This window comes from Castor canadensis, chromosome 7 (assembly GCF_047511655.1).
Source record: "Castor canadensis chromosome 7, mCasCan1.hap1v2, whole genome shotgun sequence".
In the NCBI taxonomy this organism is placed as follows: domain Eukaryota; kingdom Metazoa; phylum Chordata; class Mammalia; order Rodentia; family Castoridae; genus Castor; species Castor canadensis.
The window spans coordinates 40,773,342-40,788,798 of record NC_133392.1 but is presented as its reverse complement, the minus strand read 5'-3'; the positions used below and the strand labels follow the sequence as shown (position 1 = coordinate 40,788,798).

The 15,457-nt window shown below is 38.8% G+C and overlaps 1 protein-coding gene across 1 annotated transcript; it reads left to right on the top strand.

Moving 5' to 3' along the window:
• Nucleotides 1-677: 677 nt before the first annotated feature.
• On the top strand, nucleotides 678-7,720 carry Ifit5 (interferon induced protein with tetratricopeptide repeats 5). The gene is made up of 2 exons (XM_020177758.2): nucleotides 678-810; nucleotides 5,629-7,720. The coding sequence occupies exons 1-2, from the start codon at nucleotides 806-808 to the stop codon at nucleotides 7,070-7,072; spliced, it is 1,449 nt and encodes a 482-aa protein (XP_020033347.1). The 5' UTR covers nucleotides 678-805; the 3' UTR covers nucleotides 7,073-7,720.
• Nucleotides 7,721-15,457: the final 7,737 nt, after the last annotated feature.

Sequence of the window (15,457 nt, the reverse complement as noted above, 5' to 3'; positions counted from 1 at the left end):
AAATCTGTTAGCCGTTGTTCAATAAATTAGTTGAATAAAACAATGGCTGAATTCAGAGAGCATAGAAAACTTGATGCATGGGAATTTGTCATCTTCTGTTTAGGATCTCAAACCCTCCCCTCTCTCCTATCTTTATTGGGAACTTATTACACAAAGCATCTCTGGGAAGGGCATGAAAGAAAAACAATGTTTTACAATGGTTGGTAGCAATATGTGTACACCTTTTTGCAAAGCTATTCAGCAATACCCATCCAAACTTAAAATGTATATGCATTTTGAAAGCAAATTTTCCCTACTTTAAATATACCAAACAGAAACAATAGCATTGATTTATGGCGTTGATGTGGAGCATGTTGACTCAAATGACTGGAATGAAGGCAGGGTCTTCAGTCTCTGAGGATTCAGAAAGCTGGCAAGAGCATCCTTGACGCCATTACAACCAAAATAACGCAGAACATCCTCCCGTCACTGGGTGAGAGAGGTCGGCGCCAAGGCCAAAGGGCACAGGCTCAGTTGCAATGCCAGCGCTTTGCTAAGCAGGCATTAAGAAATCTCCCGCTGAATTTCGGTTTCTGGAGCAGGAGGATGGCGGGGGGGGGGGGGGTTGTAGTTTTCCGTTTCCTGCGCGCCAGAGCCCGGATTTAACAAAGACCCCCCGCCGGGGGGCCGCGTCGCGCGCGGGCTACGCCTGGCGGGAGGCGCGCGCATGCGCACATGGGCCGTCGCCGCGCGGCCGCCGCGCCCCTGATACTGAGCGAACAGCACGAGGGCCGCCGCCTCCACAGCTCCTGCGGCCCCGGTCACCATGAGGTAAGGGCTGCCCTCCCCGGCCCCGCGTCGCCTTTGTTTTACATTAACGCTCTGTCAGCGTTGGTTTCCCCAGCAGCGCGGTGGCCATGTATAAGGGACGCGCCTCTCGCGCCCGGCAGTGCGGCGTCAGCGTTCGGGACGCTCCGCGGGAGCCGCGTCCTGCGCCGCGGAGTCCGAGGCCCTCTGGGTCGGGGAGCGTGGCGGGGCGGATACTTCCCGGGTGTCCGGACCGTTTGGGCTGTGGCCGCGCGACTCCTCCCACGGGAGGCCCGTCCCCTCCCTGTGGCTCTTCATGGACCGTGGCCAAGCTCCTCTCCTGCGCAGGACCCCTCCCACTTCCCCCTCCCCCTCCCCCGGGACATTCCGGGCCGCAGCTATGTGGCCCGGTCCCCTAGGGTGTCTCATGCCTTTCCTTCCCAGGCCGTCTTCCAGCTGCCCTTCCCTCCGTGTGCCATTGTCTCCACTGCCATTTTGCCTGGGTGTGAGTTTTTCCCTTCCTGGGAGATTGTTAATCTATGAGGATCCCAGTATTCGTCTCCTTGGCTCATTTCTTGTGGCTCATTTCTTGGCTCATTTCTGTTCTTACCCAATTTGTATCCCCAGGTAGCTAGTAGCTTCCCCTGCAAGTGGTTAGTGACCATCCACCCTGAATGAGGTGGGTAAGGAGAGGTTAACGGCTCTCTCTAGACACAGACAATCCCTTGTTTTAAATTCTGGCTCTGAGCTTTGGATTACCAGTTGAGTGACCCAAAGCAAAGTTGCCTAAACTCTGTATGTTTTTCACTTGTAAAAAATAGTAATAATGCCATCCACCTCTTGGGACTGTGGAAAGGATTAATTGGTTGCTTAGCATATAATTTTGCACAGTAAATGTCAGTTATTATTATCAGTTTTAAAATGTGTAGGTACATCACTTCTAATATTTGTAAGAGAGGAGGGAGATACCAGGAAGGTGCTTGGAGAAACAGCCAGGAAAAGAGAGATGGGTGCACTATATTTATTTGCAAGGTGGAGTGAAAGAGGTTCTGGCCCCACTGGCTCCCAGAGGACAATGAAAAGTCTTTCATTTACTTCTTGCAAAAAAACAAAATGATCTAAAAATAAATGTTACCTTTCTTAATTCAGTAGCTTCTCTGAATTACCAGCTTGCCAGAGACAAACTTAAAAAATTAAGTAGATACCACTTAAAAGTGAAGCCTCTCACAGTGTCCAATTGTGCATAAATTTCAGGGTCTGAGCATAGTACTTCAGTGCCCCATCGAATGTCCCCATTGAGTTCTTACAGCTACATTCCTAATGCCTGAGCAGCCTTATCCTTCTTGGGTAGGGCTGTTTGATACCTTCAGCAGGTGTTCATTTTACTCTGTGATGGCCATATTGCATTGGATTTGGGTAGTCTGAAAGGGCATGATGTGTCTTGTCCCTGCTTTTGGTGCACTTACACCAGAGAAGGGAAGATCCTGCCAAGTCTCCCAGTCTGGATCATGCAAAACAGTGCAAGACCTATTTTCAGAATCAAACCTAGAGGCAGACAGAGAGCAACGCAGGATATAAAATAAGTGGGACAGGGACTACTGAAGTGAAAGAAAAGTTTGGAGCCATCATTTGGAAGGGAGTAACTGTCACGGATTCCCTCATCTGGAATTCTGGTGTTTTTAATACCTGGACCTATCTTGAACATTTCAGGAGCTTGCAGAACATAACTGGATTCATTCATTCAATAAATATTTATTAAGCTTCTTTTATGTGTCTGACATCCACAGAGGTGAAAAAAATCAGAACAAGACCCTTATTCTCATGGGGCTTATATTTTAATGGAGGAAACAGACAAACAGATAAGTAAGTAACATAATTCAGAAAGTGGTAAGAGCTACAAGGGACAGTGCAGTATAATGGTCTAGAGAGTGAATTAAATTGGAGGGGACTATTTTAGATAGCTCTGCCGCAAGGTAACCTGTTAGGTAGGGAGTATTTGATCTGAATTACAGGAAAGTAGTCATACATAGATTTGGGAGAACATACCAGGTAGAAAAAGAACAGCAGGTTAAAAAAAAAAAAAAGTCCCAAAGCTGAAAATGCTCAAGATACGAAGGTCAGTATGTCTAAAGCACAGTGAGTGAGGGGGGGAGGTTAGTAGGAGAGGTTGGCTAAGTAGACACAGCAAGGGATTTGTAGATCATAGCAAGGGCTCTACTAATAATCTAAGGGTGTTGGGAAGCCATTGGGAGATTTTAAGCAGTAGAGCTACATAATCTGATTTACCTTTTCAAAAGTTTACTGGTGCCATATGGTGAGTGGATCATAGGGGGCCAAGAGTGGAAGCAAGGGGACCAAATTTTTGCCCCATGTCAAAACAAAGATAGTATGGTTTAGACTAAGCAATTACAATCTCCTTCCAACTAAAGCTGTTTTTTTGTACTCTCATCATAATAACAGTCCTTAAAAGAGTGGTCTGTACTCCCCACATTGACTTCTCCACATCACATTCTCACTTGGACCCATTTCAGTAATGTCTTCATGATGTTGTCTATTGAATTGTTTACATGTTTATTTTTTGTCATCTCCTTTAGAATCCTTTCCTAGAAAGAATCACCATAAGAAAGGACCTTTTTCTATCTTGTTCATTGACATATCAGTTATAATAGAAAATCGCTTGATGTGCATGACATGACCAATAAATGTTTACTAGTTGAAAAATTATAATCATGAACAAGCATGTGACTACATAGTATATTGTTCATACAAGACAAAGAGGTGGTCCCCTGTGAACCAGAATAGGAAATACTCACACACATGTAAGAGGGCTTTTCATCCCATAATTAGACTGTTTCCCTATATTGAGAGAGGCCTTAGGTAATTTTTTTTGTCTGTACTTTTCTTGTGACCCTTAATTATTCTCAATAGTAATTTTAGAAAGTCCTTGCTGGTCATCTCACCACCACTACTGGCAAAACAAACAAATAAAACTGGATAAATTAATCAGGACTTTGTCAGTTGCAGACAGTAGAAACCCAATTCAAACTGGCTTCCACAGAGAGAGAGAGACAGAGATTGAAAGACTGAGAAAGATTGATTAGTGCAAGTAAATAGAAGTCCAGGGAAAGAGCCAGTGATCCAGGTAAGGCTAAATCTAGGTACTCAGTGTCATTAGTATTTTGTTCTCTTCCTATCGAAGTTCTGCTTCCTTGTACGTTAGATTCTTTCTCAAGCAGTTTCTCTCTAAGGGTTTGGAAAGGTGACCCCCAGCAGCTCCAGACTTATTATTCTACCAGCCTAAACTTTTTAGAGGGAAGAGATTTCCAGAAAAAAGTCCAATTTCAGCAAAACTAGATTTTAATTGGAGTATCTGAATAAATCATTGGGTCCAGGGAATGGCTTAGATATTTGTGCCTTCATGCAGACTGGATGGAGTGAGGGCTGGATAGCCCCTCTTAAATCAGATGAACAGAGAGTAGGGGAGAGGTGGTCCTAAAAAGAAAATCAAAAGACATTCTGGGTTTCTCATGTTTGCAATTGAGAAGTATAAGCCATTGATATCTATAACACTGAACTATGTACCCTTCCTAAGTTACTTCTATGGAATTTTATTGGAACACAATTTATTTGACTGTTTTCTTACAATATAAACTTGATGTGATTGTTTCCTTATAATATATACCATCTATAAACAAGACTGAGCCTTATTCACAGTTGCATTCCCCTTGTTATTTAGAAGATCTTGCACATAATGAATAAATATTTCCCATCCCTGCCTTTCCTCTCATCTTCCTAGTTTCAGAAACAGGCTCTCTAATGGACTCCACAAAGATTTCACTGTGCCTGGTACAAAGGGTGCTCAGCAAATGCTTCTTGAAGGCAATGGTAGTAGGTTTTAGCCTTTTTTATTGGCCCACAGTCCTGGGAGTCAGAGAATGTGGCATTCATATCAGAACCTACGGAGCTTCTTTATTTCTTTTCTCTTCCTCCATCTTCCTCTAAATCTGTTACTCTCCTTTTATCTATCTCAACCTTAAGCTTCTTTCTTCTCTTGATGTACCTTTTCCTGTCTGTTGTTTGTGGTTTGTTTTGTTGTTTTTGTTTTCTTTGTCTCTGAGGAGCCTGCTTTCTTCCTTCCTTTTTCTGCAAAAACAATAATATTGCTTTTACTTCTCTGTCCCCTTCAAAGAACTTCTTTTATATTCTCTCTCTCTGTCTCTCTGTCTCTCAGTATGGTTGTTGAGACTCAGGGCCTTGCACTTGCTAAGCAAGAGCTCCACTACTTGAGCCAGGCCTCCAGTCCATTTAAATTAAGTTTATTTTTCAGATAGAGTCTTGCTAACTTTACCTGAGTTAACCTCCAATCATGATCCTTCCATTTCTGCTCCCCTCACCCCCTTAGCTAGGATTACAGGCATGTGTCACCATGCCTAGCCCCCAAAGTATTTTTGGGTTTTTTGGGGTTTTTTTCTATGTGTGTGTGTGTAGTGTTGAGGATTAAACTCAGAAACTTGTGCTTGATGGCAAGCACTTTGCCATTTGAGCTATGCCCTACCCCCCAGCCATCTCCTCTTATTTTTTCCCTTCCCTGCAGAAAATACAGAGAGAATAGGCATCCTACAATGTAGAAACCAGAACTGGTTTTGCAGTAAACAGTTTAAATATGTTATTTCTGGGATAAATCCACACATAAAGGAAACTCAGCATAAAAGTTACTAGAACCTAGTGTTTTAACTGTTAAGTTAGAGATAAAATTAGCTTATATGCAAAAATAGTATTAAAGGTTTAGGAAATTAATTATTTACTTTATTCAAAAATTAAAAACAATTTTATGTTTTGCAGTGAAATTCCTACGAACTCCTTGAAGACCATTCTGTTAGAGTTAGAATGTCACTTTACATGGAATTTACTTAAAGAAGACATTGATCTACTTGATGTGGAAGATACAATTGGGCAACAACTTGAGTTTCTCACTACAAAATCCAGACTTGCTCTTTATAATTTACTTGCCTATGTGAAACATCTAAAAGGCCAAAATAAAGATGCCTTAGAGTGCTTGGAACATGCAGAAGAAATAATTCATAAAGAACACCCAGATGAAAAAGAAGTACGAAGTCTGGTCACTTGGGGAAACTATGCCTGGGTGTCTTACCACATGGACCAGCTTGAAGATGTTCAGAAGTATATAGATAAGGTAGAGAATGTCTGCAGGGAATTTTCTAGTCCTTCTAGCTACAAACTGGACCGTCCTGAGATTGACTGTGAGAAAGGGTGGGCACTCTTGAAATTTGGAGGAAAGTATTACCAAAAGGCTAAAGCAGCTTTTGAGAAGGCTTTGGAAGTAGAACCTGACAATCCAGAATTTAACATTGGCTATGCCATCACAGTATACCGGCTGGATGATTCTGACAGAGAAGGGTCTGTAAAAAGCTTTTCTCTGGGACCTCTGAGGAAAGCTGTTACCCTAAACCCAGATAACACCTACATTAAGGTTTTTCTGGCACTGAAGCTTCAAGATGTACATGCAGAGGCTGAAGGGGAAAGGTATATTGAAGAGATCCTAGACCAGATATCATCCCAGCCTTATGTCCTACGTTATGCAGCCAAGTTCTATAGGAGGAAAAATTCCTGGGACAAAGCTCTTGAACTTTTAAAAAAGGCCTTGGAGGTGACACCAACCTCTTCTTTTCTGCATCACCAGATGGGCCTTTGCTACAGGGCACAAATGATTCAAATCAAGAAGTCCACACGCAACAGACCTAAAGGAAAGGACAAACTGAAGGTTGATGAGCTGATTACATCAGCTATATTTCATTTCAAAGCAGCTGTGGAACGAGACTCTATGTTTGCATTTGCCTACACAGACCTAGCCAATATGTATGCTGAGGGAGGCCAATATAGCAATGCTGAATACATTTTCCAGAAAGCCCTTCGTCTGGAGAACATAACTGATGATCACAAACATCAGATCCACTACCACTATGGCCGCTTTCAGGAATTTCACTGTAAATCAGAAAATACTGCCATCCACCATTATTTAGAAGCCTTAAAGGTCAAAGACAGGTCATCCTTACGTACCAAACTGACAGGTGCCGTGAAGAAATTGGCTACGAAGAGACTTTGTCACAATGCTTTAGATGTGCAGAGTTTAGGTGCTCTAGGTTTTGTTTACAGGCTGGAGGGGGAGAAGAGACAAGCTGCTGAATTCTATGAAAGGGCACAAAAGATAGATCCAGAAAATGCAGAATTCCTTACAGCTCTCTGTGAGCTCCAACTTTCCATTTAAAAACATAATTCTAGGAAATTAGTTCTAAGCTTTTTCTTCCGTTTGAGATTCTTACATTTTCACTCATTGTTCATTATAGAACCAGTATTGCTTGAATAGTTATTGTGTAACAGAATTTTTCATGCTAAATGCTTTTTTATACATTATGATTAATCTTTTGCTGTTTTCTTTCTTTTTAATTACTATAATCCATTAAAAAACAGCAACAGTCCAGCTGTTACCATTTAAAATAGTATGGCCATTATGACTTTATGTTCTTTATCTCTGCTATTTATAATATTTTTGTTAAATTTTGTGAACTGTCCTATATTACGAAGTAAGTATAATCCTACAGAAACATTGATAGCTAAGTGAGGAACACTCAGAAAAGACAGAACTTTGCAGTTACAGATGTTTTGACTTTAATGAGATACTTAATTGTCCATATGATAGTCACCTAAAGAATCTCTTTATTGGAAAAAAGAATACTGAAAAGTTTGTCACCTCTGGTGACTTCAATAAAATGAGAAAAACTAAAACAGGAAAATATTTTCTCAAAATTTTAGATAGTATAGTAGAGAATTCATGAGAAATCAGACATGTCATCTTGCAGATGTTCATTAAGTATCTAGAAATTATGAGGAAAAATAAATATTGGAAAATCATAAATCATATTTCTCTGTTTTTTGGACTAGAAAAACACACTGAATCTAAATGGAATTAATTCTTTCCCATTAATCAGTGTTTTTAGGTTAAAATCTTTGAGATAAAAAGCTAATTAATTGAGAAATTCAGAGAACTGACAAACATGGATAAAGTAGGTGTCTCTAACCTATGTTCCCAGATACCGTCCAACATTTCAGTATATTATGTTGGGGTTTGGACTAGGTAGAGTTCTCATACCTCCCATTTCTGGCCTTCGATTAACTATTTTAGTATTCCATAGTGACTTCTGTTACCCTTTTTCTTTTGTATGAAGTTTACAGATTGTCATTTTTTTTCCTTTAGATCCTCCAGGAATGGTTAAAACTTTGCTTTTGGTTTTATATACACCTGCAGGGTATTACTGCAGGACTCTTACCCCAGGGCAGTTTTTCAGTTGGGATGTGGTGATCTGGCTTCTCTAATATTTGACGATGGACTACACAAGTGTGTACAAGCAGAAAAGGTTTGCCAGGTGATTTAAATTTCCACTTTTCCAGTGTAGCTCTTAAAATTACTATGTGTGTGTTTAACTTTCTCTTGTTATTTTTACTTTTAAAATTTCTATTATATTTTTGGTTTTTATAAAAGAATTCTCTTTCTATTTTTTCAAATAGTACAGAAGCATATTAATTTAAAAGTAAGAGTACTTCCCTCACTAACCCAATCTATCCCCAAAGGTAAATTGTTAATAGTTTGATAAGTATCCTTCCAGATCTTTTATCTGTGAATATCCAGACGTACAGAGATACTGCAGTGTATCTCATGGATTAAATTATTTTAAATGTTTTGTTTTACTTAAGCCACTGCTTGTTTTTATCTATTTAAGAAGAAGAGTACTGGTACAGAAATTATCTTTACCCAAGAAATTCAAAATTCAAGTTTAAAGTCCTGACCTTTCAATAGAACATTTTTCCCTTTCAAATATTCAGAAAGGGATTAGGATACTGCCTGTCAAACCAGGTCCTTTCTCCCGTTGGAAATAATGTAATTCAAGTAATGTTACCAAGCAGTGGCTTCATATTCAATAAAATAGTTACAGTATCAAAGTGCAAATACAGATAAGCCTCTATATTTAAAATAATAGGAGCCAGGCATAGTTCCTGTTAATCCCAGCTGCCAGGAGGCTGAGGCAGGAGAATTCTAAGTTCAAGACCCTGTCTCAAAAGAAAGAAAAACTTTAAAAAAAAATAGGCTTTAAAGTCTTATTAAAGTGACTAAATTTACTAGACATTATAACATTGAAATATGGAAGTTATACTATGTATAGAATCAGTACATGAAGAGTCAGCTCCATTAGGCGTTGAATGAACAGGGTGCTAGTGGCTCACACCTATAATCCTAGCTACTCAGCAGGCAGAGATCAGGAGGATTGCTGTTTGAACCAGCCTGGGCAAATAGTTCATGAGACTATCTCAAAAAACAAAAAAAAAATCATGAAAAAAATGGTGGGGGCTGGTAGAATGGCTCAAGGTGTAGGCCCTGAGTTCAAACCCCAGTACTGAAAAATGACCAGCTATAATTTAAATTTTGCCAAAAGTTGTATTTACCTTTTTAAAGCTTACAGCTATTTAGAACTTCAGAGACTCTTGGGATGAAATAGATCATTATCAATGAACCAGAATTCGAACCTAAAATCAGCTTCCCAAATAGATAATTTTATTTTTTAGAGCACACTTATTCTTAGAAATTTGTTCCATTTAACTAAAGACTTTTGGTCTATAACTTAACATTTTGGTCCATTTGTTTTAGAGACATTAAAGGTCTACTTTTTAAAGACACTGTCAGTTAAAACACATGACTTAAAATGGTAAAAAAAAAAATGTAACTTAAGCTGAAGCAAGCAAAACTGGGAATGTAATAACTGATGGAATTTAGTAGTACAGAGGCAGTACTAATTTCAGATAAGTTCAAAGGAATTAGTGGGTCACCAAACATACTATATCAGTCATGATTATTGGAAGACAAGTGATGCTGAGCAGTCAAAAACCAAATGTCTACTGCTTTACCTTGATATATTTGAAGACAGTTGTCTCTTCTCTCCCGAGACTCTTAAGTTTAAACATGACTTTTCACCCTACAATCTTGTCTCTCCAATCATAGTCAATATGAGTCCTGTCCAAATTATTTTTATCATTTGCTAATGGTTTGTCCTAAGAATTTAACTCAATACTTATGGTAAGGTTTTAGGACTAGAATGGTAGAGTGGTTCCTTTTATCTTTCTTACGAACTATACTTTTTATTAATGTAGCCAAATCAAAGTATCCACTTGTTACCTGTTCTCATGTGTAAGTCTTTCCAGATGTGCTACTTGAAGGCTCATCTTTTACATACCTTATCTGAGCAGTTGGCTTTTTGAAACTGGTACCTTTTCAATTCAGATGACTCATACATCTTTAAAAAGTTGTTTAGGAAAAGCTTATTTAGAAGAAGCTATTCATTGCAAAAAACAAAAAGATAACAGAAAACCCAGCTTACACTGACTTTAAAACAGAAACAAAGTAAATCTTGTTTTCAAGCAAGTCTTGGTTCAAGTGTGACCATGGTAAATTGCAAGCTCTTCTTTATCCACTTCGACTCCACTCTGAGAAAGCCCTTCCCTTTTTGTGATCTTAAGATGGCTGTTGCATGCTTTTATGTTCTTTTCCAATACCAAGGAGTATATCTCCTCCAACAACTATCTAGGAAGTCTAGGTCTGGTAAAAATCATTAGGAAACTGAACTATTCTCAAATCATCCCTCATGGCCCATGGTTCTAAGACACACAGCTTACCCTGAAATCCAAAAATGGGGAGAAAGTTGACTTCCCTAGAAACATTGACTGCAGGTATAGGGGTAAACTGACCAAGTTTTTATGCTGGCAGCCTCAAACACCAAAGGTATATAGATTGAAATTAATGTGTTTCTCACAAGTATTTCAAAAAGGACGGCTGGTGGTATAGCTCAGAGGTAAAGTACTTGCCTAACATTCTTAACATTGAAGCCCATAGTACACTGTCTCTATTGAGATTTTAGGTATTGTTTCTCTTCAGTCTGGTTCTTCTATTTCTTTCCACCTCAGCATCATAGAGGGGAAAAAGATAGGTAGGACCTGAGTAGTTCATGGAAGGTGGAACAAAGGAAAAAGACATATTGTATCAGCAGCTGCCAAAAATTGTGATTCAGACAACTTCCAAAAAAAATGGGTTGAACAACTGGAAGGATTTTGGCCTAAAGATAACTGTGTTGCCTGAAATTATTGCACATCCAATAAAGCTGAGTAGCCCCGCAGAACTCATCCCCCATCTTATTCACCAGCTTTTTTGAGGGTTATAAGTCTTGGATAGAACCAGTCCAAATTTAGTGTGACAAAAGGTAGATGACAAAGTGAGCATGGAATGATCTGGGATATGTCATTCCATGTATATGTATATATGTATACATACATATACATATATGCATATGTATATGTACATATGCATACTGTGATAGAAGATCCCACCCTGATACCATCATAGGGTAATATAAAATAGTGCTTTGTATTTTGTATTTACTGTGCCAGGCACTTTAAGATGCTAACCTTATTAAATGTCTCAACACTGCAAATGAATGAAGCAAGACTGAAAAAATTAACCATTCTCAAAATTGCACAGCTACTAAGTGACAAGCTAGGATTCAAAATGAAATCTGACCTAATTTTTAGTCTCAGTTGTATCAGTGGTTCATCAACCTAACCCTAAATCAGAGTCACTGTGATGCATTCTAAAAAATCAGATTCCCAGGGCTGTGGGTATAGCTCGATGGCAGAGCATGTTCCAAGTCCTGGGTCAATTCCCACCACCAAAAAAATTTTTTTAATTGCCATATTCCATCACAGGCATACTAAATGAGAAGCTTTTAGGGGCAAGTCATAGAAATTTAGATACCTGTAAACACCCAAAGTCATCTTAACACCAGGTAAGAAAGTGACTTAGTGCCATTATACCTTTGATAGGATGGTCTTGCCCGTTCTATATCCCTCATCCATTTGTTTGTTTTTAGTTTCCTTAATAATGGGATTAGCCCCATTTTTAAAAATAGTTTTGTTACATTTTGAATTAGTCTACATTAATAATATGAGGGGGGTTTATTGTAATTACATACATGTGTACAATGTGTACTCCATTTGTAAGAAGAAATCTTAAATGAAACTACACACACACAGTGCTATAGTCCAGGTTTAGACATAAAGAATTCCCATCCTGTTACATGGATTCTCTGAATAGAAAGGTTGGGAAAAATAATAAGAAAGATGAAACAATGAAGAATTAGAGGTTTGGGAAAGATCTTATCTCAGAATATTAGGATTGACTGACAGCTCTGAAACCACATCACCTAAAATCAAATGAAAAAGCTGGCAGAGTAGCTCAAGTCTTAAGAGTGCCTGCCTGCCTAGCAAGTATGAGGTCCTTAGTTGAGAAGACCCCAGTACTGTCTGAGAAGTAAAATAAGATAAATTCAAAGGAATTAAACCAGGACTATCTTGAATCTCTTCCCAAAATTCTACTTAGTCAAATCTCTGAAGAATCTCTTTAAAATCTATCAGAATTACCCACTTAAAAAAAAAAAGTTCTCTCTCTGATACACACACACACACACACACACACACACACACACACAAAGCACCTTAGCTCTTTATTGCACTTTTAGATTCAACTTTCTTTCCCTCATCTCCTCCCCAGTACCTTTCTCTAAGTTCTTAGTGTGAAATTAGGTAGTTGCTTTCTTCCTTTAAAGTACATTAAAAATTCCAGAGCTTGTCACGTAATCCAGAAAAATTGACATCAGGGGCCATTCAGACAGTGAATCATAGAGATTATTTGCTTCAAGTAATTTTCTTTAGAAATCAGATAAGTTGTGCTTGTAACAGAACGTGTCTTTGGGAAACATGGACTATCTACCATTGCACTTCTCAAACTAACACATACAACTCACATAGCAATCTTGTTAAGAGATTCTGAGTCAAGAGGTCTCAGAAGAAGCCTGAGAATCCAGGTAATGCTATTACTGCTTTTCTGACTGCATTTTGAGTAGCAAGGGTCTACATACTGCTCCTCAAACTTGACTGTACATTGGAATCACCTGAGAAGTTAATAACTTCTCAAAACACTTAATGTCTGAGTCTCACCCTCCAGAGAATAACTTAATAGGCATGGGTGTGGCCCAGGCATACATTTTTAAGTTTCCCAGATGATACTAGTGTGCAAGAACTTGAGAGCTACTAATCTACAATGCAAAAATATAAACTGAATAAAATAAATTAGGCTGATAGGCTTAAGCCAAGAGTTCTTTAGTCCTTTGAGTATTTGTTCGCTATTTGAATCCTTCAACATATACTCAATATATTATATTTAATTAAAATTGCCTAGGTTGGATTGCATAGTATACTGCCCCATCTCTGAAAGCTGCTCTTACCAATTGACTCAAATCCTGAGATAGGTGCAAATCCTACTAGATAAATTCAGCCTATTGAGCCTGATAAAATCCCACAGTGCCAGGTCCAAGTTTCTTTCCTTGCCTTTTAGACCTACCTAAAAATATGCTCAGGGATGTAGCTGCCATTGCCCTTCAGGGTAATTTGACCCTTCAGGAAAACAAGTGACTCTTCTCCAAATCATGAAGTTGCTCTTGGAAACTATTCCATTCAGCACTAAGGCCATGCTCATCACCTCATAAAAGTTGAGAAAAACCCTTTCAACAAATGATGAATCAGTTGGCAAGAAAAGTGGCTATCAGAGTAAAGAAGCTCTAGAAGATCCTATCCTCTCTGGGCACAGAATTAGTCTTAGCAGGTAGTCATGTGCATGAATCAGAGTTTCAAGACTAAAATAGAAGCAAGCACTGTTTCTTTCTAGACTGATGTTAAATGCAAATTTCCTCAACTCAATAACTTTATAGACCCAGAACATTAGGACCAGGAGCAGACTAAGAAAATGCCTATTCCAACCAACTTTATTGATATGAAAATTGAGGATCAGTCTGTGATGTGACTTATTAAAATTTTATAACTAATTTGTAGACTGTAGTTTCTCCTGGCTCCTGCAATAGTAGTACTCTTCCTTGGTTGGCAGTTTATAAATGTAATCAATAACTTTGTTACACCAGGTTAGATCTTAATTGATAGTTGATCTGAAGTGATTATGCCAACATGACATCAACTACAGCACAGGCTCATTCCAGGATAGTTTTTTTATGGAATATGTTTACAACTGAGGTGAAAGAACATAGAGAGCTGGGTGCTGTGACTCAAGTCTGTAATCCTAGCTACTCAGGAAATGAAGATCAGGAGGTAATAACATTGCTACACTAATGTAGTGGCCACATGAAGCACCTCTTAGCCCTCCATCTACTGTAATCTCATCTGCTATAAACTGAAATCCATTATAGTTTTTGCACTTTGGCCATGCTTCTCAGTATGACAAGGACACTAAGTCAGACCCAAGTTTGCTACTATGACAGGAAATTTGGGCCCAAGGACTCCACTAGCCTTGCCAAATTTTCCTTAAAACTATACTGTAATCTATACTTTCAACTTTTTTTTCTTTCTGTCTCTCCCACATTTGTCATCAGACCGAAGTCAGTGACAGACAACTCTCTCAACCTCTCTGTGCTCCTGTCCCACTTTGTCTTATAGGTGTTTCTCCTAATAAATTTCTTGCATTGTTCAATCATATCTGGGATCATACTGACACATCCTAGAGAAAGAAATGCAGTCATAGGGTTCTGACTAAAGGTAAATCATGTTCACACAATAGAAATGTCACTAGTTTTTCAACTTTATGGATTGGTAATTATGATTAAAGAATAGAACATAAAACATCAACCTTAATATTTGAGTTGGAAACAGAAGAAAAAGAGATAATGGAATGTGTCTTAATCTTAGTCTTTTTGTGCTGCTGAAATAGAATACCTGTGATTGGGTAATTTCTAAAGAACAGAAATGTATTTTTCACAATTCTGAAAGTTGGAACTCCAAGATCAAGCACCAGCATGCTTCCAAGATGATGCCTGGAATACTACATCCTCAAGATGAGGAGACAGGACCTCTGTTCCTCACATGGCAGAAGAGCAGAGTAAAGAACCCACTGCTGTGAGCCCTTTTCATAAGGACATCAATCCATTCATGAATGCAAAATCCTTGTGCCCTAAATACATTTCATTAGGTCCCAACTTCTCAACACTGTTGCATTGGGATTAAACTTCAAACACATGAATTTGAATGAACAAAACATTTAAGCTATGGCAAAAGGATAGAGACACAAAACCTCATCTTGAGAAAAAAAAAGAAGAGAAACAGGTATAACCTGATGAAATAAGAATTAACTTTTCATAGGCAATAACTTCCTGAGTAGAACTCCAATAGCTCAACAATTAAGAGAAAGGATTGACAAATGGGACTACATGAAACTTAAAAGCTTCTGCACAGCAAAGGAAATAGCCACTAGACTGAAGAGACAGCCCATAGAAGGGGAGAAAAATCTTTACCACCTATACATCTGACAAGGGATTAATAGCCAGAGTATACAGGGAGCTCAAGAAACTAGACTCCCAAAGAATCAATAACCCAATGAAGAAATGGGCAAATGAACTGAACAGAGCCTTTTCAAAGGAAGAAGACCAAATGGCCAATAATTACATCCCTGGCCATAAAGAAAATGCAAATCAAAACTACATTAAGATTTCAC